The following is a 22837-nucleotide window of genomic DNA, read 5'->3' as shown; positions in this document are numbered from 1 at the left end:
TTGCCCACTGAGCCACTTCACCAGCCCTCTATTTTGATTTTAAGCAAAGTAAAACATGCAGTGAGGTAAAGAGATAATAAACATAACCACTTGATGTACCATCCAAGATAAGAAAATTTCTGTGGTTTTTTTGTTGTTGTTGTTGTTGTTTTGTTTTGAGAAAGGATTTCTCTGTAGCTTTGGAGCCTGTCCTGGAACTAGCTCTTGTAGACCAGGCGGGCCTCAAACTCACAAAGATCCGCCTGTCTCTGCCTCCCAAGTACTGGGATTAAAGGCGCACACCACCGCCCGCCCCCCCCCTTTTTTTTAACCCTTATCCAGTTTCCAGCCTCTGTAGCCAACCAATATTGTAACTTCTGTCATCATAGATTATTTCTATTTTGAGATTGAGAAAATGAAAGCATACACTTTTTTTGTGCTTGATTTTGTTCATTGCTTTTTAGGTTTGTTCATATTTGTGTAAACCGCCTAGCAGTGGTTTTACATTGAAGGCATATATTGTAATTTTTGTTTTCTTCATTGAGAACATTTGGTGTCTTCCAGCTAGCAATAAATTATTGGTTTGTTTGTTTGTTTGGTAATAAATCTTAAAGAACACATTTTCATTTCTGTTGTACAACAGTTTCCCTAACCTAAAAATGTTTTGATTGGTTATCAAGTGTGGTGGCACACACCAGTAATCCCAACATTTATGAGGTAGAAGCAGAAAAACCATGGGGCCAGTGAGATGCTCAGTGCTTAAGAGGGCTTGTTCTTCCAGAGGACCCAGGTTCAGTTCCCCACGCCCACATGGCAGCTCACAACTGCCTGAAACTCCAGTTCTAGAGGATCCAGTGCCTTCTTCTGGCCTCTCAGGAACTTACACATGACTGCACAGACTACTCACAAGCAAAATATCCATGCACATAAAATCCAAATAAGTAAATGAACAGGCAAAATATCCATGTAATAAGATACAAGTGAATGAATGCATAAATAATAAATAAAGCCAGGGGTTCAGGATCTTCCTCAGCTATTTAGCAAGTTTAAGGCCAGCCTGGGGTGCATGATGCCTTCATTCAAAAATAAAAAGATTCAGCTGGGTGGTGGTGGCACATGCCTTTAATCCCAGCACTCGGGAGGCAGAGGCAGGCGGATCTCTGTGAGTTTGAGGCCAGCCTGGTCTACAAGAGCTAGTTCCAGGACAGGAACCAAAAAAGCTACGGAGAAACCCTGTCTCGAAAAAAATAAAAATAAAAAAAAAATAAAATAAGAAGATTCTAAAAGCTGTAGTTATGTATTTCTCTAATTATTCAAATGACGAATCTGTGAAGTTGGAGCGATGGTTCAGTAGTAAGAGAACATGCTATTCTTTCAGAGGCCTTAGGTTCAAGTCTCAGCACTTACATGGCACTTTAACAGCTGTCTCTGTAAAACTCCAGGACCAGGGGATCCAGTGCCCTCTGCTGGTCTCTGCGGGTACATGCGTGTGATACACATGCATGCAGGCAAAATACTCAATATTTTTAATTTGTTAAAAGCCAAATTCAAAGGACTGTTCTTTTGGGGGTGGGGTTCAAGACAAGGTTTGTCTGTGGAATAGCCCTGACTATCCTGGAACTCACTCTGTAGACCAGGCTGGCCTTGGTTACAGAGATTAAAGGCTCAGGCCTTTAATCCCAGCACTCGGGAAGCAGAGGCAGGCAAGTCTCTGTGAGTTCGAGGCCAGCCTGATCTACAAGAGCTAGTTCCAGGGGCTGGAGAGATGGCTCAGAGGTTAAGAGCATTGCCTGCTCTTCCAAAGGTCCTGAGTTCAATTTCCGGCAACCACATGGTGGCTCACAACCATCTGTAATGAGGTCTGGTGCCCTCTTCTGGCCTGCAGGTATACATAATAAATAAATATTAAAAAAAAAAAAAAAAGAAAACTCTAAGGAAAGAAAGGCATATCTCCTGAGACATTAATGTTTATATCATTAGAGTTAATACATCTGTCAGGACAGAAGTGTTTTTCAATTTTTCAGCATTTACATAAATATATAAACATACATGTAAATAAGTATGTATGAAATAAAATATTTTGGGAATGAAACTCAAATATAAAGAATTTATGCTTTATGTGCACCTTAGACATGTAACCTGAAGATAATTTCATACATTTTTAACTAATTGTATATACATGGTAGCCAGGTATAGTGGCTCACATCTGTAATTCCAGTACTTGGGAGGCGTTCTGTGAGTTTCAGGCCAGCTGGACCACAGAGGAAACTCGAGGCCAACCTGGCTGATAAGACCCTGTCTCAAAATACCTAAAACAGTATAATAGAAATAATTTTGAATACATGAACAGTTTTACCTGTGCAGTTGCATGTTGGCATTTGAGAAACTGTGATTGTTGAAGTACTTCAGTTCAGATTGAGGATTCTTGGCCTATGGTATTGAAAGCCAGATAAAATCACCTTGAAAATTGCCATGCACAACAGATCTGCCTTTCACTCTCTGTCCTGTGTCTCTGAGTACTAGAGTAAGACCTCAGGTCGGTAAGCTTGGCTGGAAAGATGACACCAGAGTAGACGTATCGTGTGCTAATCTCAGTCCTGGGGCGGAGCTGAGAGCTACCGGTACAGAGCAGTGTGGTGTGGAATATAGTTGGCTACCCTGAGACCTAAGCTTACAATTGTCTTTGCTGAGACTCAGAACAGGAGCCATCTGCGTCTCTTGTTATGTCCACACACCTTAGCTGGCAGTGCCCTCAGTTGAGTACAGTTGTTTTGCTGGCACAATTAGCTCCTGGCAGTTCTTTTTGTTGATCTTCCTTTGTAGTGAAGACTGAACCAGAAACCCCTGGGCCAAACTGCCTCTCCCAGGAGGGCCAGACAGCAGTGAAAGCTGAAGAGAGCTCTGAACTGGGCACCTACGTCATTAAGTAAGTGTTCTAGTTTCTTCTAAGGGGGGTTCTGCTTTTGGTGTCTCTGTGACGCTTTTTCAAAATCATTGTGATAGCTGAGTGTGTGTGGACGTAGAGAGTTAGTCCTCTGGGGGTAGGGGCATTGTCTTTCAGGGCTGAAGAGTTTATTTTTTATGTGTATGGGTATTTTGTATGGTTGTATGTCTGTACACTTCTTGTGTACCTGGTATCCAAGGAGGCCAGAAGAAAGTGTCAGATCCCCTGGGACTAGAATTTCAGATAGTTGTGAACCACCCTGTCAATACTGGGAATTGAATGTGGGTCCTGGGGAAAAACAATCAGTGCTCTTAATTAACCACAGAGCCATCTTTCCAGCCTCCAAAGAGTTTATTTTAGCCAGTGGTATATCTTAGGGGTAGCACTTGACCAGTAATCATGGAAGCCCCAGCACTCCCTTGAGCTTGCTGATGTACAGCCTCTGTTGAATGGGAATAGCATACCCAAATGTAATCACCCCGTGTAGCATCTTGTTCCTGGGTATTCACAAACCCTGCCTGTGCTTCACAGCTGCCTCTGCTAGCCATGTCATCTTGCTTCCTCTAAAAAACCTCTTCATTAGATTTCTGGTTTCCAAATTAGGAACCTCCCTTTGAGTTGCCAGGAGCTTCTAGAAACAATAGAAACATTGTGTCTCTTAACATGACAGATGGAGACATCAAATCAATAACACTAAGGCAAATGTGTAGTCACCTTGCAGAGATTCTTACTCTAATTTTCAAATGTAGATAAAATGTCTGAGATGGTTTTATAATTTGTCAAAATCTGTTTGTTCTTAACATTTCTTTTTAAGTATAAAATGTTTTATAAAGAAGACCTAGAACCTTACATGGTGGTTCACACCCATAATTCTAACATTGGGCAGGGTTGGGGTGCAGAGATAGGAAGATCAGATACTCAAGATCATCTGCAAATTTGAGGCCAGCCAGGGCTACATGAGAACCTGTCTTTAAAAACAAAGAAAGGAAAGGAAGCTTTTTATTAGCAGAGGGAACAGTCGGGGTGTGTGTGTGTGTGTGTGTTCGACAAGCCTATACAATTTAGTGTCATTGTTTACACTTCTCAGGGTAGACCATTTGGAGACTATCCAGCAGCTCTTGACAGCAGTAGTCAAGAAGATTCCGTTAATTACTGCAAAAGGTAAGAGAGTTGTCTCAACCTGCACGTACATTTTGTTAAACTGTAAAGTACTTGGAATGATGCAGTGATTGTGACTTAGCCAGCCACTTGCAGGGGTCTGGGAGTCACAGGATCTTGGTCACATCTGGTTAGACTTGGGTGCAGACATTAGGCATGCAAGTGGCACACACATGCACATAAAATTAATTTTTTTAAACTTGTAACCAAGAAACCAAGAGCCCTGTGCATGCTAAGCAGATGCCTCACTTCTCAGCTACTTTACCCTAACCCCTCCCTTAGACCGATCAGGTGTTTTAGGCGCAGAGTAACACAGCTTCCTGGAGTTAAATAAATGCAACATAAAAGAATGTAACACATCTTTGCATCATCCATAGCATAAACAAATGTAATTATCTTCAACTAATATTTCACAACAATCTCCAATAAACAAAATCTGTCTAAACCACAACAATCTTTCTTCTAGGTGAAGATGCCAGCTGTTTTTCTGCCAAGTCCATGGAGCAGTATTATGGCTGGAACATTGGGAAACGGAGAGCTGCTGAGGTAAGGCTGTTTGCCGCCTGGATTTTCAGCCCACCACCGAAAGCCAGGCAGCAAAGCGGGGTCAACATCTGTATGTGCTCTACCTGTAAGGAAAAATGAGACAAATTTGCAATCTATTTCTTTAAGGTACTTGGTGATGGATATATTTTTCAATCACAGATGTCATTCTCTGGATCTCAGAGAGCTTTGAAAAGGCCTACTCTCCTTCCTGCACCAGAGGAAGTATCTGATGCTTTCTTTGAGAAATGTATATATTCTGGGGTTGGAGAGATGGTTCAGCAGCAAGATGGCTGCTCTCACAGGGGACTTGGGTTCATTTCCAGCATCATCATGGCAGCTCACAGTGGTCTATAACCCCATTTCCAAGAGATCAGTATCCTTCTCTAGACTTCAGACATTAGGCATGCAAGTGGCACACACGTGCACATAAAATTAAATTTTTTAAGCTTGTAAATTTCAAAATAATAATAAATCCAGATTTTTATGGAGTACTTACAACAGTGTTGCCAGATGCAGTTGAATCATGAGAAAAGACAGGACAGCATATGCGAAAGTAGCGTCAGTGTGGTTGTCTGGAGAGAATAAAAAGTTAGCTCATGACCCAATAAAAAGTTGTAAATAGAAACCGAGGAGCTTATCTTTTATTTTGTAAACATTAGACCAGTGGAGATTCTTTGTATTGCATTTAAGTTTCATTGTGTGTGTGCGTTTGCACGCACACTGCTGAAGGCTACGGGATAGGTGGGGTCAGTTGTCTTCTGCCGTTCGGGTTCCGGGGACCAAGGTGGGCTCACCCGACTTGGCGGGCATCTTTCCTGAGCATCTTACTGGTCCGCAGAGAAGCTCTTCTGTATGTTCTCCGTTTGTTGGTATAGAATGATAGAATCTGACTTTTTAATTGCTTGGTTTATTTTCGTGACTAGCAATTGATTTTAAAATTTAATGATTTAATTTTGGTTCAAAATCTTTTTAAGTGGCAAAGAGCAATGACAGTACGAAAAGTGTTACAAGAGATACTGGAGAAGAATCCAAGATTCCACCACCTGACACCCCTAAAAACCAAGCACATTGCTCACTGGTGCCGCTGCCACGGTTACACCCCACCAGACCCTGAGAGCCTGCGCCATGATGGGGACTCCATTGAAGATGTGCTGACCCAAATTGACAGTGAGCCAGGTAGGCCTTAGTAGGCTGCTTCAGTGTTAAGTGTGCTTGCCTCCCTTCAGTTAGGGGTGCAGGGAAGCTGCTTTAGATGACAAGACCGTTTTTCTTACCGTGACACCCCAGATAACATGGCCCTTCAGAAATGTTTATACCCAAGTGTTTTAAGCATTTCCAGCCAGGAATGTTTACTTCATGCCATCTGGTAGGCATGCACTGCTCCCATGAGTCTCCTCCTCAGCATTACTCTAAAGATTCCTAACTTACACTCTCCCTCAGATAGAAGCGACTTCCCTTTCTTTGTGACCTTAGGGAACCCCCAAAAGGCAAGTCTGCCTTTTCCCATGAAGAAAGGCCAGTATCTTGGGTGTTTTTGAACCCCGGGGGAGGGTATTGGAGGTACGTGAGAATAATCAACAGTTGTAGGAAAGAAACAATATATATACTGCTACAGTTTGTATCAGTATATATGCATATATATGGTGTATATGTTATGTGATACACATGTATATAAACTGTATATAGTAAAGGAACAGACAACTGCTGAAGGATAACATTAGGATCAGAGCAGCATCTGATTGTGCCTTAAAGAATAAGTTCAGCCAAGTCCCCTATCCATCTGAGGGAACCTGGAGACAAGTGGGTAGGTCCCTACCCCATCTAGGTAAGTTTTACTCTCTGCAGAAAACTTCCTGGGAGCCTGATGCTCAATGGTTGTTTGTCTCATCTGCTGTGGCATGTAGTGTCTGTGCTCAGAGTCTGTCAGCTTCTAGGTCTGTGGCCTTGGTGAGCAGAGACCACATGATAACCCAAGTTTCATGGCACGTCACCAACACTTGAGTCAGTAAAACAGGGAGCCAGGAGCTGGTGAGCCACCACCATTGTGTTGCTCATAAAAGCCCACCTTGTACCTGGCCTGGACCTCACATCCTCTGTTGTAAAGGAGTATGTACCTGACTTTATTGTCCTGATACTCCTGGTACACAGCCTATTGAAGGCTGTGCACATTACCCTGTCAACAGCACTTCCCTCAGAGCAGGGAGACAGGGATGATTTAAGCCAGAATTCTCAGATAGTCCAGGCTGGCCCTGAACTCACTGTGTAGCTAAGATGAATTTGTACTTCTGATCCTCCTGCCTCTACCTCCCCAAGCTGTGGATTTATAGCATGTGCCACCACACTCAGTGCAGTACTGGTAATCAGACTTGGGACTTCCTAATCCCAAGACCTCCTACATGCCAGGCCGGTGCTCTAACCAACTGAGCCACGTCCCCAGCCTGAATAGGAATGACTTTATGTTCTTCACTGCACATTTCTATGTTTTCCAGATTTTAATAAATGAAGAAAATTAATTTATTGATTCAGGAAGTAGGGCAGTGGCCTTCTTTTCAGTGTGGTGAATTATGTATTGTTTTTGGCCTTACTGGCAGATAGAGTTCATTCAGAATAGGATGACTGTCTGCATGTCTACTTCATGAGGCTCTGGTTCTCATGAGAGAGCTATAGAAGTTGAACTGGACAAGATTGGCTGCCAGCAGCCTCTGCCCTCCTCAGAGAGTCGGAGCCCAGACTGCTTCCTCTTCTTTAGAGTGCCTGTCGTCCTTCTCTACTGCTGACGACCTCTGCCGGAAGCTGGAGGATCTGCAGCAGTTTCAGAAAAGGGAGCCTGAGAACGAGGAAGAAGTGGATGTCCTCAGCCTCTCAGAGCCGTTGAAGACGAACATTAAAAAGGAGCAAGAAGAAAAGCAGGAAGAAATGAGATTCTACCTACCGCCGACTCCAGGCTCGGGATTTGTTGGTGACATTACACAGAAGGTAGGACACTAAGGCTGTGGAGCTGTCCAATCATGGACCAGGTGCAGAGTCCAGACTCAAACACCAGTCTGCTAGGGTGATTGTGATTGACTCCTGCACATAACTTTCTCATATCGGAGCCTTCTGCGAGAGCTGTAAGTGCATGGGGAAAGGTTTCGTGTTGAACATGGCTGCAATGCCGAGGGCTAGACACGGGCTTTGTCCTGGGTTCTTTGCTCCTCTGCCTCAGGAGAAGCGTTTCTCCTTCACAAGGTATATCACATTGCAGTTCCTGGGGAGGGAAGTCTCCTCCCAGCTTGCTGCAGTTGCAGGGCACACCCTTGTTACCTGGGAAAGAGCTCACGACCCATGGCACCTAGCAGCTTTTAACTATTGTTTGCACCATTTTGAGTTCTTCAGAGACTCCAATCGTGTTTCACAATGAGAGCTTTGGGGTGAAAACATGATTCCATGTTATCCCGAGTGGTTAGAGAGCCCTTCTGCTCGCTCAGGAAGAGGTCTGCTAATATTGATGGAACACATGACTTACCTCCGCTCTTCCAGATTGGGATCACCCTGCAGCCCGTGGCACTGCACAGGAACATGTACGCATCAGTGGTAGAGGACATGATCTTAAAGGTGGGTGCCTGCTGCCAGCAGAGGGACTTTAACTGCTGACCAGGTTAGATTCTAGGCCCGAGGGGAGCAGAGAGGACAGCTTTTAAGTCCCTTGTCATATTTAGGCTTTAAGTTTCTTTTCTGTTGAGTAAACGAAGTCATGTCCCTCTAAGAGCTGAGGTTTGTTGTTGTGTTGAGGGTGGACCCCAGGCCTCATGCTTGCCAGGCAGCTGGTCTTCCCCAGAGTCCCCGAGCTCCAACAGATGTCAGTGCTTTGTTAGTGCTGTTTTGTATTCTCATTAAGAAGTATCCCAGCTTTAGCCGGGCGGTGGTGGCGCACGCCTTTAATCCCAGCACTTGGGAGGCAGAGGCAGGCGGATCTCTGTGAGTTCGAGACCAGCCTGGTCTACAAGAGCTAGTTCCAGGACAGGCTCCAAAACCACAGAGAACCCTGTCTCGAAAAACCAAAAAAAAAAAAAAAAAAAAAAGAAGTATCCCAGCGACTGGAGAGATGTCTCAGAAGTTAAGAGGACTGGCTGCTCTTTCAGAGATCCTGAGTTCAATTCCCAGCAACCACATGGGATTGCTCATAACCATCTATAATGGGATCTCATGCCCTCTTCTGGCATAAAGTTGTATATGCAGATAAAGCACTATATACATAAAATAGATTTTTTTTTTAAATGACTAAGAAGAAGTATCCTATTATGAGAAGTATCTTTGCTCTTACCATTTTAGAGGGGGGGGGGGGGGAACCAGAGCCTTAGGTTTTCCCTGTCTGACAACAGAGAAGCAGCCACAACTGTTTGTCCATGGGCAAAGGGTTAGAAAAGCAGCAGCAGCTCCTTCGCCTGCCTGGTCCTCACCTCACCAGTTCTTCTCCATTCTGCATCCCCTGCAAAAGGAGGCTTCAGTAGCAGCCCTCACTCAACACTTTTCCCTAGAAAACCATGTCTGGTTAATGAAAACCACTTCATCCAGTTTATAATTTCTCTACATCATGGCCTCTAAACAAAAATTCAGTTTTTCCTGAGACCTTTGTAATATTTAATTGACAGTTATTTCAAAGGTTTCAGTAAAAGATGAGGTCGATTGCACCCTTTCCACTAGCAAGCGGGTGACTATTTTGTCAATACCAGTCTTCTGTTGTAGGCCACGGAGCAGCTGGTAAGTGACATCCTGAGACAGGCACTGGCAGTTGGATACCAGACGGCATCTCCCAACAGGTACTGTTTCACAGCTGATAGCACAGGCTTTGCAATTTAGTTACTCTTGAAGATGTTCTGTCTTAAATATAGGAGGAGATAGAGTTGCTGTGCTTGGGACATTAGAAGCAGACAGAGGGTTCATCCTGTGGTTCTGAGAGAGCCTCTGTAGAAAGCCTAGCTGTACCCTCCCAGCCGTTACTTCATAGACACCCAGGTCTGTAGTGTCACAGGCTAGAGCAGGCAGCAGGTTCTTCCATTAGAGACAGGAACCTCTCAACGGGAGACTTTAGGGTCGAGTTTGATAAATATTACCTAAGGTTTTTGTCATTGCAGACACATTATTCCTCTCAGAAACTGGAAAGCCAAGCTCCGAAAGGGAGTCGTCTGCAGTGTCCCAGACCACAGGCCCCACATTTAGACTCATCTCACTGGCTGGGCACCCTTGGGCTCACTGCCACTTCTTTTCTGATGCATTCGTCTCTGAGTGGAATGCAGAGCTCCCGGGCCTTAAAAGGGCAATAGTCCACGTCCTCTCTTCCTTCCTGTCCCACTGAAGGCCATCATAGAATCCTGACAGGTATTGCAGTACCCGAGGATATTAGGTCAGAAATGCAGAGACAACATAGAGGTCTTGATTTTTTTTTTTTTTTTTTAAGTGGGGATAAACATTTTCAGGCCTGCTCTCTGTTGCCTTGCTTGTGAATTAGGAGGAGCCATGCTTTTTCTCCATGTTCCTGACTGGAGATGTGGCACCCTCGGTAGTTTGAATGAGAGCCTGTAACCTCACACTTGGCTAGCCAGGACTCACCTCCCGTCTTCTAAGATGAGAGAGGTAGCCCATATGTTCATGCTGTTTGGAAGCAAACGAGTCTGCGAAGACTTAGAAACATTTAGAAGAAGACTTAGGAACATTGTCTTCTACTGTTTCTTCTCTGTCGGCTAGTCATTGAGCCAACATGAAGTTGTTGTTCCTGTAACCGGTGGTAAGATTTGAACCCTGGGTAGGACTGTAATTGGAGTTATATCTTTGATCAGAAAGGAGAAGAATTCATAAAATGTGGGAGAGAGCATGACCTTTGTCGTCACATCCTGCTATGAGAATGGTCCTTTTAGTGAATTAACTGACTAAATGATTATTGAATACATTTGACACATTATACCTAATTATACTTTTGGGTCTTTTGGACTAGGGTTCCCAAAGAAATCACAGTGAGTAATATTCACCAGGCCATTTGCAACATTCCTTTTCTGGATTTTCTCACAAACAAACACATGGGGAGACTGAACGAGGATCAGTGAATACAGTGAAGATGGTCCCCGAAAAGCAGGACGGGAAGCTGTGTCTGAAGTATGAAGACTGTGGTGACGCTTGTGTTTGGGGAAAGGTGGTTTTCTGTGCATTAGAATGCCATGGCTACCATAGCATTCCTTCTGTGTAACTGCGTGTATCACAAGGGCATTGAGTCCCAGGTGCGGCCCTTTGAAGACTGAGTTGTTTCCCAATTCTGGAGGGAAGCTGAATGGACACGGCTTTGTCAGCTTGTGTTTCTTTATCATGTGAGACAAGGCGTATACACAAGGTGCTCCCTCTTTGTGTGCTTGGGTTCACATGGGGCCCGCTTTCCAGAAGGCGGAGATAAATCTGACGTTGGCCTAGGGTACTCTAAAGAAGAACAGCAAGGACGTACCTTCTCCTACCTTGGCTGCACTCTTGGCCAGTGTGAGTCAGCTATTAAAGGGGTAATATACCATGTGGAAAGTCAGAGACCAAGGCGGCTTCAGACTGAGACTTTCTCATGGAACCCCGATGCCAGTGCTTCTGTGACAGCCAGTGTCAAAACAGTGTTGAGAATCCCAGCAGAGATCAGAAGGCATCAAGCCTGTGCTCATGAAACCCAGGAAACTATCACTGTTGGTGTAAGCATCATCTACAGAGTCCGGCACTTGGCCTGTGGTAATATGAGCACTGGTCCTCATATCCATGATGGCTGCAGAAGCTTTTCCTGCTGCCTCATGAGTCTAGGGGCTGGGGAGGCAGCCTCAGGGCAAACTTTCCTGGGATTGTCCCCTTGGTGGACCTAGGGTCCTGTCCTTCTCTGCCAAAGAGTCTTATTGAGATGAAAAGGGTTGAAACACCTGTGAGTGCCTTACCGTGGGCAAGAACTGCTCTAAGCCAGTGTGCCAGTACTAGAGTCGCTCTGTGAGGGGCAGATTGGAGGTTGGTATATCAGCACAGAGTCTGCAGACACTAGGGCCTCTCCAGTCCTATTCACTCTCGTGGGGGCAAAGGAAAGACCTTAGTTTCAGTTGGAAACATTCTCTTACTCTGCTCAAAGCAAACTTAAAAGGTCTGAGTCAGAGTCAAAGACACTTAGGTCAGCAACAGAAAATCTGTTCTCCCAGGTCCTGTAGGTTGGTGTGTGAGTCAGGAATCAGCGGGAAGGTAGCTGGATAAAATATGACTAAGAGCTACAGGTACAGAAGGGATCTTTCCAGCAGGAGTAGGACGAGCATGGCTTAACGGAATAGTTGGTATATAAGCCTTAAGAATTTGGTCTGGAGACCACCCAGCAGATTGATAGGCCCACACACAGATTTCTTTAGAAGTGGACGGAGACCTACATGGTAGGTTATTCAGATGAGAGCAGATTCATTTGTTGTGATGAAAACCTAAAGAATTTGCTTTTTGCTAAAGAAATATAAAATGATTTAAGAGTCTCTGTGTATGTTAATGTTTCAAGTGTTTTTCTATTATAATGTGTAACATAATTGTGTATCATTTTGTCTACAATAAAACTTTTAGTATTTGTGATGTTTTCTGAGCTGGAAGCGCCATACTTGTAGGGCTCATTGGGATGTGGCCATGGTATGGGTCTTTGTGAATTTAAATTACTATCTCCTTACTTCAAAAAAGTTCTGCAACCATGTAATATAAAAGGATCACAGACATTTAGGTCACATACAAAACAGAAGACACTTTGCTTGCTGACCGTGGACATAATTATTTCATACAAGCAATTTAAGGAAGATTCGTAAATGGGTTCAATTTCACAAAAAAAAAACAGAGACAGTCGAATAAACTGGTTTATCTGCTGAGTTAAAGGTGGTCTGTGCTGGGGTCTGAAAGCCACTCCTGTGACGGTCCTTTTATTGTCATCTGGTATTGTGGCTTTTAAAAAATTGCGGAAAGGTGAAGACACTACAAAACTAAAGGCTCTGAAATCTGTGGCGTATGAAGGGAATTTCTACAAGGAGGCCAGGAATACAGTCCACAGAGGTAGCCTGCTGGGAAGCAACTTCACAGAGAGCCAGTGAAAACGCAGAACCCCAGAGACTAAGGTTAGCTGGGGCATAGGTCAGGATGGGTGCTGACAGCCCCTCCCTGGGCCTCAGGTGAGTGGCATATTCCATCCAACAGAAGCCTGGAGTCTTGGAGTTCTGTCCCGTACAGCACAGTGAGGGAAGACTTCAGCATGTGAAAGAACTTTGAGGACTTTCGGTTTAGTCGGCCTCATAATGTACAGACATCTGATTGAGGCAGTTTTCAAATTGGTCACTGTGGTTATGGGATAATTAATATTGAACACTCTTTGCTTACATTAACAGATTAAACTGCTCTTTATTTTTCAAAAACTTACAGAATATAAAAATCATTAAATTTTATAGTAATTTTAGGTATGATAAAGTATTTTTAAAAATTAGGGCTGGAGAGGTGGCTCAGTTGATGAAGTGTGTGCAGTACCTGAGTTCAATCATTAGAACCCACATAAAAAAGGTAGGCATGATGGTGCACACTCAGAATCCCAGTACTGGAGAGACAGAGAGAGGCAGATCCCTAGAGCCTGCTATAGACCCAGCCTAGCCTACTTGGTGACCTCCAGACTAATGAGAAAAGGGAAAGATACCTGAAAAACACTTTGGGTGTCCTGTTCTCTACATGTGTACCCTACACACACAGGAACACACATGCATCCTTGCATTCTGGAATATATATATGTACCTGCATATATGGGAACACACTCGTCAGAGATGATCCCTGCTGATCCTCCAGTGCATCTCGCTGGTCTTTGTGCACATTGTATGTATGGGATGGACTCAAGACTAAGAGAACATGACTGATATTGGTCTTATTTGCTTCTTGGGTTACCCATGCAGCTTTGTGTTTTAATTCCCATCTGGAATGAGTAGGTTTTCATCCTTAAATGAGGGCTGGTGGGCAGAGCTATGTGGCACATTGCTGAGATTCTAAACAACCTGTGACCTAGCAGAGGTCAGCCTCACTCCATGGCCACTGCAGTGCTACAGTGTCAGAAAGGGACAAGTGTGTTTTATGCTTGCCAGATGCTGCAGGGTTATGCATTTCACACCAAGAGAATGAATGCATGGAGTGCGAGTCGGGGGGTGAGGGTTGCTGGGCATGGCGTATGGTCACTGGCAGAGTACAGCCAGAGGCTCTTAGTTGGGACCAAGAAGCACCTGGAAGAGAGTTAAGCAGGAAAGGACAATTCAGGACCAATGCTTGGCTGGCTTGACTGTGCTAAGAACTGGATATTTCTAGCAAGCCCGGCAAGGTGTAGGCAGTAGCAACCTCACTTTCAGATGCAGAAATGGAAGCTCCCGTTGTCCCAGCTAGTGCAGAAGCAGCAGTGGCACAGATGGTCCCTTTTCCCACTTACGGGTGCAAGAGCTGAAGTGGGGTGAAGGTGTGTGCCACACGCAACATGAGCCAGCGACAGCCCTCAAAAGAAGGGCGTCACGGATATTAGCATAGTCACACTACATTAAAGTCGCTATTGAGAGACCAGATGACTGGAAAAAATATACTTGAGTTTATAGCTTAAAACCAGCACATTTTTGCATTTTAGTAAATTGTTAATCTGCTCATTGCCTACATTTAGCTACCCAGCAGGCTGTCTCTTCCCTCTCAGGTACACTGAGCATGCAAAGTGACAAATCTAGAGTAATGGGACCTTTGGTATATGCATGTGGTTTCAATTTTCCCTTCAGAATGACTCAGCATTTCCTGGGCTGGCAAGAGGGAGGCAGGGGATGCTGTGTGGGAGGCCTGGGCTGCCGCCCCTGCCTTGGCTTTGAAGCGAACCCTTACAGTTCTTACCAAACACTGCCAAGTCTTTGAGATATTCTCTTTTTCTAGTGTTCGAGAGACGGTTGTGCAAAAGAGACTGGGCTTGTTCCACACAGCCATTCTGACTGAAACCTATGAAGACGAGTTTTCCAAAGGCAGGAGTTGTTCCCCACAATGGGGAAGTGAGTACCTAACCAGAGGTGAGGAGTCACCAGGCTGGAGGGTCAAGGTGCCTGTAGGGGATGCTCTCCAGACATGCTCCCAGCTCCTCACAGATGTGCATGGTAGTCCCTTCTAGTCCTTGAGTTGAGGGGAGATAGCTGAAATTAGTAGGACAGGGCTCAGCCTCTAGAAATATGGGGCGAATGCCATTCATGCTTTCAACATTTCACTCATCCTGGAAACATGATCATCTTGGCTATAAAAAATTACATCTGAAAAGTGAAAACGTGTGGATGATCTCCCTGGATGTATTTCACCACTATGTGTATTCCATATATATACAGATATATTTCCATCTCTGTGTTTTATATATATATATGAATGAATGAAATTTCTGCCTGGGTATATATTACCACCATGAGACTCATGTGCAGGTGGTTATATGCATTTTTTAAGAACTTAAGATATTGTTGTTGTTCTTTTGAAACACAGCCCCTCTATGTAGCCCCGACCCTCCCGGAACTTGCTATGTAGATCAGGCTGGCATTGAGCTCATAGAGATCCTCTTACCTCTGCCTCTAGAGTGCTGGGATTAAAGGCATCACTCCTGATAACTTAAGATTGATTTTTTTTTTTTACCCCATGTGTGTGTATGTGTTTTGAGACAAGTTTTCTCTGTGTAGCCCTGACTGTCCTGGGATTCACTCTGTAGACCAGGCTGGCCTCAAGATCACAGAGATCTCCCCACCTCTGTCTCCACTGGGATTAAAGATATGTGCCACCACTGCCTGGCTAAGATTTCTTAATGTAAGCATGTGGGGCACTGTAGAAAGAGATGAGAAAACTGCCTGGGACTACCATAGGCTATCAAATAAATTAACATGCATCTTGGGAAAACCACCCAAAGTTGGTAACTGGTCTACCAAGGACTTGATATATGCATACTTTTCAGTCTGGAGCAGTTCAGGTCACAGCCGAATTGAACCTCATATTTAAAAATTGAAAGGCGCCAAATGGCAATTTAAAAGATCAAGTTTTCCCCATACACTGCTTGAGGAGGAGGGGGGAAGAGGCCATGTGCAGCTGGTGGTGTTCTGCTGGTGTGCCGTCTGCCTCCACTCCACACCACAGGCAGAGCCGGCAGCCATGCTGCTCCAGTCAGCGAAGGACCAAGCCAGTTCCCCTTCTGGAGATCTGGAGGTCCGCAGCTTTCCCAGCAGCCACGGTTTCCACCGGTTTCCACTGGTCACACATTGAGAGTCCGGGGAGCCGATGTCTGAAAGATGGCTGAGGGGTTGGGTGTGAATTTTCTCACTTCTGGAACCTAAAATAAAAGCGTGGCCACATCAGTGGACTCTTAACTCCAGTTGCCCCAACCCTTGGCTCTGAGAAAAGAATTCCTTGTCCCTTGCAGGAGCTGGCAATGAAAGTTAGCAAAGTGAGCTGTCACTACTATGGTGGGTCACGTAAGCTCCCTTTGACCTTTAGCTGGAGAGAAGATGCTAACTGGTCCTGTAGTCACAGCAAGGGACCCCAAGCCTCACATGTGGCATGGTCTTCCTGTACCACAGAGCTATGCCTAAGACACTTAGGTTTTAGTATTTTTGCAGGGAGCAGGGCTGTGCTAAGGCTGGAACTCTGGGGCTTTGTGGGTGCTAAGCATGCAGTCTACCACTGAGCTACAATCCCACCCTTGAAAGTCTTTAGCTCTATTCGTCAGGGGACATGCTGGGGTTTAGGAGGCAGACAGATGCTGCTCACCAGAGAGGGTAGAGTGAGTCCTGGGAATTGAACTCAGGAATTGAACTCTGGCACTCTCTGGTGAGTGCCAGAGAAGCCACCTAGCCAGCAGCTGAGTAGCCTCTCTATTGCTAGGAACAGTTGTTTGGGCACTGTTGTCCTTAACCACCATGCCATTTGATGCTACCAGAATCTGTCTTCTGACCCCTGACCTGGTGAACAGCCCCAGAAGTGCCACCCTCAGGCTGACCTGGAACTTGGCCCCAGGATTGGGGTCCCATCCAGAGCTGTGCGTTGTGATGACTCTGGCCGATCTGGCCTTTGTGGATCTTGAGGGCTTCACTCCAGTCCAAGCTTGGAATTCCTGCCTGCAACAGACAATTCCTACAATAACCTTGCGCAGGGTCAGTTGTTCCCCAGGCCCCAGCTTCTTGAAAGACCAAGCCCTGTGTCATTCCTGGGCCTGCTTCAGTTCCTAATGATCCTTTATCCTCCTACACAAGCAGGACCAGAATACCAGGTGCTCCAGGCAGATGGACCAACTCAGTAAGGTAGCTCGGGGCTAGCCTGCCCTACCATTCTGAGTGTTCCACCAAGAAACCTCAGCCATGTAGGCTGGGGAAAGCAGCGGCAGAAAATTGTCATGCAGGTGAACATCAGGCAGTATTTGCCACACGCGCGCGCGCGTGCACACATACACACCTTAGAGACAGACAAGCCCTAGTTCTCAAAGCCCTCCTGAGACCTGAGCCTATCCTGGATGCCAGGCCACTGAGGGGACCCAGAACCAGTAAAGGCTATCGCCTCCTTCATGCCCACTTAGGTGCAAAAGAAATGCCATCTTAGACAGTGCCCAGCACAGTAAAGGTACATCCACTTACAAATTGGAGGAAAAGACTCAACCATATCTGATGACCTGAGTTCAATTCCCAGGACCCACATGGTGGAAGTAAAGAACTGTCTCCCACAGGTCTTCTGACTTCCACATATCAACAAATGTGTTGTAAAAAACGAAGGTAAATCTGGGGCTGGATGAATGACTTAGTTATGCGTATGTTCCTCTGGCAAAGGATGGTAGGTCAGTGCCCAGCTCCCACATCGGGAGTCTCACAACCACCAGGCACTCAAGCTCCAGGGGACCTGTCGCACCTCTTCTGGCCAGACAGATACCCGCACAGATACAAATATACATGATTTTTAAGAGTAAACCAAAATCTTATAAAATGTACTTTTTAAAAGAATTACAGTAACAATCTAAACAAACAAACAAAAACCCTCCAAGCAGGTCTGTAGTGTGAGCTCCCATGAGTCATTTCCCTGGAGGGAAAGGACAGGCTAATCTAGCTCCGTAATACCTCTCACTGAAAAGGCTCGATTTCTCTAGCCCTGGAGTCATCCAGACCTCTTAATTTTGTCAGTGTCTCTACTAAATGATAAACTCAGGAAAGCAGTCTCCCCCCCCCCCCCCCCCCGCATCCCCTAACCATAGTCATAGGGCTCACCCAGCCAGGGCCAGTGCCTGGCTGTGCCAGGTCCTCCCCCTACGCTGGCCCAGTTATTGCTGTGAAGTCAACAAAGGAGTCTTTTCTTGGCAGCATCAGAACCTCGCCTCGCTGGGCAGGCAGATGGCATGGGCAAGGGAAGCTGGTGTCTGTGTGGCCAACCCTGAAGAGTCTTGGGTATAAGGAAGAGCTGAGCCAGGGCTGTCAGATAATTTTTGCTTCTGAAGCATCAAGGTTCCAAAGACCAGCTGTCTAAGAACATATGCTGTTTTCTTTCTCCTGGGAAGGCAGGACCTCCCCCTGAGCATGCCCTAATGTCCCCAATTATTTCTGAGTTCTGTGCCAAGCAGCCTAAGTCAGCTGCCCTGGGGTGGCAGCAAGGGGCTCAAAGCAGGAAGACCTAGAGTAGTCCCTGGGGTGGTGGCAGGAGGTGTTTCCACAGAGTGCTTCTGACATAATAGAGCAGAGACTGTATAGGACTTCTATTCCCATGTAGTCAGACAAACAAGGCAGATCGGTCCTTCCAGGGAGACCAACAGCCAAGTGAAACAGGACCTGTTAGCAGGGAGAGATGGAGGCCTAGAGGGTCCATGGCATTTATGATCAGGAGTGACCACAGATCTGTTCTGGTATCTTTAGGATCCCTGGATGTGTTTTCTGAGTGCCTATAGCAATTTGCTTGAATGAAATACACCTTACAAGATGGAATATAGGATGTGATTATTCCAGCTTGGTCTTAGAGACTACCTTTGGCAGTCCCAGAGGCCAGATGACTTGGTGCTGGGGAAAGCCAGTAGTGCTCCTGGGCTTTGTAAGGAGTGAGGATTGGTAGCCAGGATCTTGCTATTCCACGACTCCAGGGGAAGAAAGGGTTCCAAAGACAGCATTTACACTTGGTAAGGCCAGCCCCCATCTGTCAATGCTTTTCCACTGCTGGCTTTGAGAAACTGGCTCCAAAGAGGTGGCCCAAGACCAGCTGTCTAAACCATGTTAAAGAATGAGAGTCCGAGGGGACTACAAAATTGGTGCCTGAGTCCCACGCCTTTCCATGCCGTTCAGAGTCACGTCGTCTTGCATCCCAGCTCAATCCCTCATTTGTAGAGGGACAGCAGTAACACAGGCCTCAGAGTGGAGCCATGTATGCTGACAGGAGAGCAATAGCTAGCACCTTGCCCTCAACAGAGCTGAGAGGCCTGCAAGACATTCGGGCCTCACATGCCCTCCATGTGGATTAGCCAGCTTCTCCTAACCATCCTTTCCTGGAATATTCCCCACAAAGAGGGGCTTGCACCAGTATTTCCAAGCTTCTCAATGGTATTAAAGGATGGCTTCCTTTCTTCCTCTGCAAGCCTCACCAATTGTTTGACCACTACAATTGCAAGGTGCTGCACACTCAGGACCACTGGAAGAAAAATGAGCCAGTGAGACCTCTCCTCTGTGGATTCAGCAGTCGGAGACTCCAGCTAGGGCTGAGAGCATAAGGCACTTTCTGCCTTGCCTCTAGCGGTGTCATCCAACTTCTAACAGCTCAGCTAGGGCTGAGAGCACACGGCCTGCCCTGCACCACACAAGCCCACTAAGTACCTTAAAGAGCGCGGCCTTTATGGGGAGCCTGTCCTTAACTTTGCTTCTTTGGCATGTACACATTTAAGATCTGTACTTGGAGAGCTTCACTGGGTCCTATCCTATGACAGTCCCATAACCAGTGCCATTTGCATTCTGTTGTAAAATTTATTTTTACGTATGCATATGTGCATGCATCCATGTGTGGGTGTGTGCCGTGAGTGTGGATGCCCCAGGTGTTGGTACTCCTTGAAGCTGGAGTGGAGGGTTGGAACTGAACCCCTATCCTCTGTAAGAGCAGTGTGCTCTCTTAATCAGCGAGAGACCTCTTCAGCCCCCATGTGCATCTTAGTCACAAGTTTCCATCCCACTTTTAAGGAATGTAAATGACAAAATTCCTAAAAGTATTTAAACACCTGTAACTGTAATGTTTAGTCCTAAACTAGGAATACCAAATGAGTAAAAAAAATTGGAACATATAGTGTACGTAAGAAAAGGCTAACATACAGCACAGTTATTAACATTCAGAATATCTTTTCATGGTCTAATATCATACCTGGTTAAAAAAAAAAAAAAAAAACAGTAATGTGTGCCAGAGATGGCTCAGAGGATGAAGGCCTGACACAACCTGGCACCCAAGTTAGATCCCTGGAATCCTAAAGTTGTCCTCTGATCTACTCTTTGTCTCTGCCTCCATCTCTAGAGAGTCTCTGTCTGTCTGTCTGTCTGTCTGTCTATACACACACACACACACACACACATATCAAAGACTTTTGAACAAAGTGCCAGTAAGAATGGCACCACGGAAGAAACCGAGTGTATGCATTTATACATTAAGAATTAGAAAAGATCCATCTGTTTGGGAGGGGTGGCGTGAGGGTGTTAAGGACGGTATCTGTTATTTTTGTCATTTCTAATTTTCCCACTATGAGCATGCATTACTCTTCTGAGTAGAAAGAGGATGCAGGAAGTCCTTAGTTATCCAAAGCCGAGCTGCTAAGGGGGCAAAGGACCTACGTGGAGTGTGCACTGGCCTTGGGCTCTGTGGGGTTGACCTGTGTGCAGCCCTCTGCGCTCATCCCACCCAAGTTAAAGGGCAGCAATCTGGGAGGGAAGGAGGATCAATGGGGGTAGGGTGGAGGGTGGGGGTGGGACTCCCTTTTGAGGTGCCATTCACCTTGGATCCCAGGATAGGGAGCAGCTGAGAAGGCAAGGCCATGCTGGCAGTGTAAAAAGACCAAAGAGATAACCAAGAGGCTCCCCTGCCACTCTTTAGATCCTGTGATAGGTATTCAGGCTCCATGTCATCCCTTCCGCCACCCCGCTTTGGGACTCAGTTTCCTCCCACCACACGGGTCGAGATTCTAAGCCTTCCCCTGTCACAGCCAGATACCCACCTATAAGACGTGGTCGCTACAGTAGCTGCGTCCGCGTCCCCGACGGGTAGTACGTAGACCGCCCGGGCTGGGGTCGCCGAAGACTGGCCCCTGCGGCCGCCCGACCCGGGCACGCGCTCATCCCGGGTCCCCGCGCGCGCGGTTCGCACGCCGAAGTCGCGCTGGTACTGGGTGAGCGGCACGGCGCGACTGGGCTCCCGCGCGCCTGCGACAGACGGGCTCCCACGCGAGGCGGTGCAGTCCGCGGCCGGCCCCTCGCTCTCGGGGTCCGAGTAGCCGTGCAGAGTCAGCGGCACCGCTACGTCCGAGCGGTCCAGCTGATTCCAGCGCCTGGCCAGGCAGCACAGCCGACTGATGCAGGGCCACGCCATGCCGATCGGCCACGCGCCCGTGCTGCGCGCGCCCGCCCGCCCGCTGCCCCCGCGCAGCCGGGCGCCCCACAAGGACGGCCTCCGGGCGGCCTTAAACTGCCTGTGGCCTTGGGTGGATGAACCCTAACATTCCCCGAATGTGACCTCATAAATCAGACCTGGGTTTTGCAGAGGGAGGCAGTTCCTGCAGCTGGGCGCAGGTAGGTGGCAGGTGCAGCGGATTTTGCTGGGGTTGAGGAACAGAGCTAACCTGTGCCAGGGGACGCCGCAATCGCCCAGGGTGGAAGTGGGGGGCAATGGGTAGGGTGTTGTAGGGAAGACTCGGGCCACGTTTCCTGAAAAACACATTTGAGTCAGCCCGTTAATCACCATTTGCCATTTACTGTTCTGGTTTAAGTGTGTGACAACCAATCCAGATTTCGTTAAGAGCTGCCATTAGCTTCCAATCAGCCTCTCCCAGGGTTCTAAAACCCCCAAACTCCTTTTCCTGCTGTGCATTCGTGCTGTATTCAGGGCTGAAGATCAGTTTAACAGAGACAACACCCAGCTGCCCTGGAAAAGCTTTTACAGTGGATCCGATCTGCAGTCAACCATACAAGCTGGGTTAGTTACACGGAAGTTCTAGCAGAACTTGGAAGGTCTCAGAGGACTGCCACGCCCCGGTCAGTTGGTCAGCTCATCTCCCTAAGTTCATTAGCTAGAAGTTTTTACCGGAGTGGCGTACCACTGCCAGTTTAACAGCTCAAGCCTGACTGTGGCCCCATATTGACCAAAGTTAAGCCTGGAGCTCGGAAAGCCTTTTCTCAAAGGCGCATTCATGGGGACCCCGAAAGTATCTATCTCTCCTCACCCAGGGCAAACTTTGTGGACTGAGAGCTGGGCCCTGGGTTAGTCAGCCCGGCAGAAGAAGGTTAGTAGTTATGAAATAATCCACGTGAGAAAGCTGCAGATCATTACCAAGTCAATGAAGGGTATACAGTGAGTCCTTTGATTAGCAGACTGATTGAGACTCAGCCTCAGAGACTCTTGGTACAGAAGCAGGGCAGAGTAGGGGTTTTTGGTTTTTGTTGTTTGTTTGTTTGTATTTAGGCAGGGTTTCTGGTTTGCTGACCAGGCTGACCTCTAATTCATAGAGATCCCTGCCTCTGCTCCCGCTGGGATTAAAGGCATGCACCACCACCACCACCACCACCACCACCACCACCACCACCACCACCACCACAGAGCTAGGGTAGGGTTTTTTAAGTCAAAAGGAAGAAATCACAATACACCAGGGGCGGGTAAGCATGGGGTGGGGTTTTTTGGGGGGAGGAGTTTGTTTTGTTTGTTCTTTTTTTGTTGTTGTTTGTTTTTACAATATGCTGTTTCACAACAGGAAAGGAACTGCCGTTTAATCATATAAGTTCATTTTTCTAGAGGAACCTTTTGTATATATCCAAGATACTTTTCCATCAGGGAAAAGGGAATCCTTTTTCTTTTTCTCTTTCTTTCACTCTTCCTCCTTCCTTCCCTCCTTTCCTCCCTCCCTTCCTCTCTCCCTCCCTCCTCCTCCTTCCTTCCCCTTCCTTCCTTCCTTCCTTCCTTCCTTCCTTCCTTCCTTCCTCCCTC

At 46.6% G+C, this 22837-nt stretch overlaps 2 protein-coding genes across 4 annotated transcripts in view; one reads left to right on the top strand and one right to left on the bottom strand.

Annotated features, from left to right (window-relative positions):
* Yeats2 (YEATS domain containing 2) overlaps positions 1 to 12230 on the top strand; it is a 92096-nt gene extending 79866 nt beyond the window's left edge. For all 3 annotated transcript variants that reach the window (XM_057764274.1, XM_057764271.1, XM_057764272.1), the window contains 8 exons: positions 2803 to 2905; positions 4011 to 4084; positions 4548 to 4627; positions 5602 to 5803; positions 7377 to 7603; positions 8147 to 8221; positions 9353 to 9426; positions 10599 to 12230. In XM_057764274.1, the coding sequence (XP_057620257.1) occupies positions 2803 to 2905; positions 4011 to 4084; positions 4548 to 4627; positions 5602 to 5803; positions 7377 to 7603; positions 8147 to 8221; positions 9353 to 9426; positions 10599 to 10707 (944 nt within the window). In that variant the 3' untranslated portion in view covers positions 10708 to 12230. The remainder of the gene's footprint in view (positions 1 to 2802; positions 2906 to 4010; positions 4085 to 4547; positions 4628 to 5601; positions 5804 to 7376; positions 7604 to 8146; positions 8222 to 9352; positions 9427 to 10598) is intronic.
* Positions 12231 to 14214: 1984 nt separating this feature from the next.
* On the bottom strand, positions 14215 to 21269 carry Map6d1 (MAP6 domain containing 1). The gene is made up of 3 exons (XM_057764793.1): positions 20859 to 21269; positions 16647 to 16764; positions 14215 to 15980 (listed from the first exon to the last, which is right to left on the bottom strand). Exons 1-3 carry the CDS (start codon positions 21227 to 21229, stop codon positions 15903 to 15905), a joined length of 567 nt encoding a protein of 188 aa, XP_057620776.1. The 5' UTR covers positions 21230 to 21269; the 3' UTR covers positions 14215 to 15902.
* Between the last annotated feature and the right edge of the window lie 1568 nt (positions 21270 to 22837).

Source organism: Chionomys nivalis, chromosome 3 (genome assembly GCF_950005125.1).
Source record: "Chionomys nivalis chromosome 3, mChiNiv1.1, whole genome shotgun sequence".
In the NCBI taxonomy this organism is placed as follows: domain Eukaryota; kingdom Metazoa; phylum Chordata; class Mammalia; order Rodentia; family Cricetidae; genus Chionomys; species Chionomys nivalis.
This window is presented reverse-complemented; position numbering and strand designations above follow the sequence as displayed.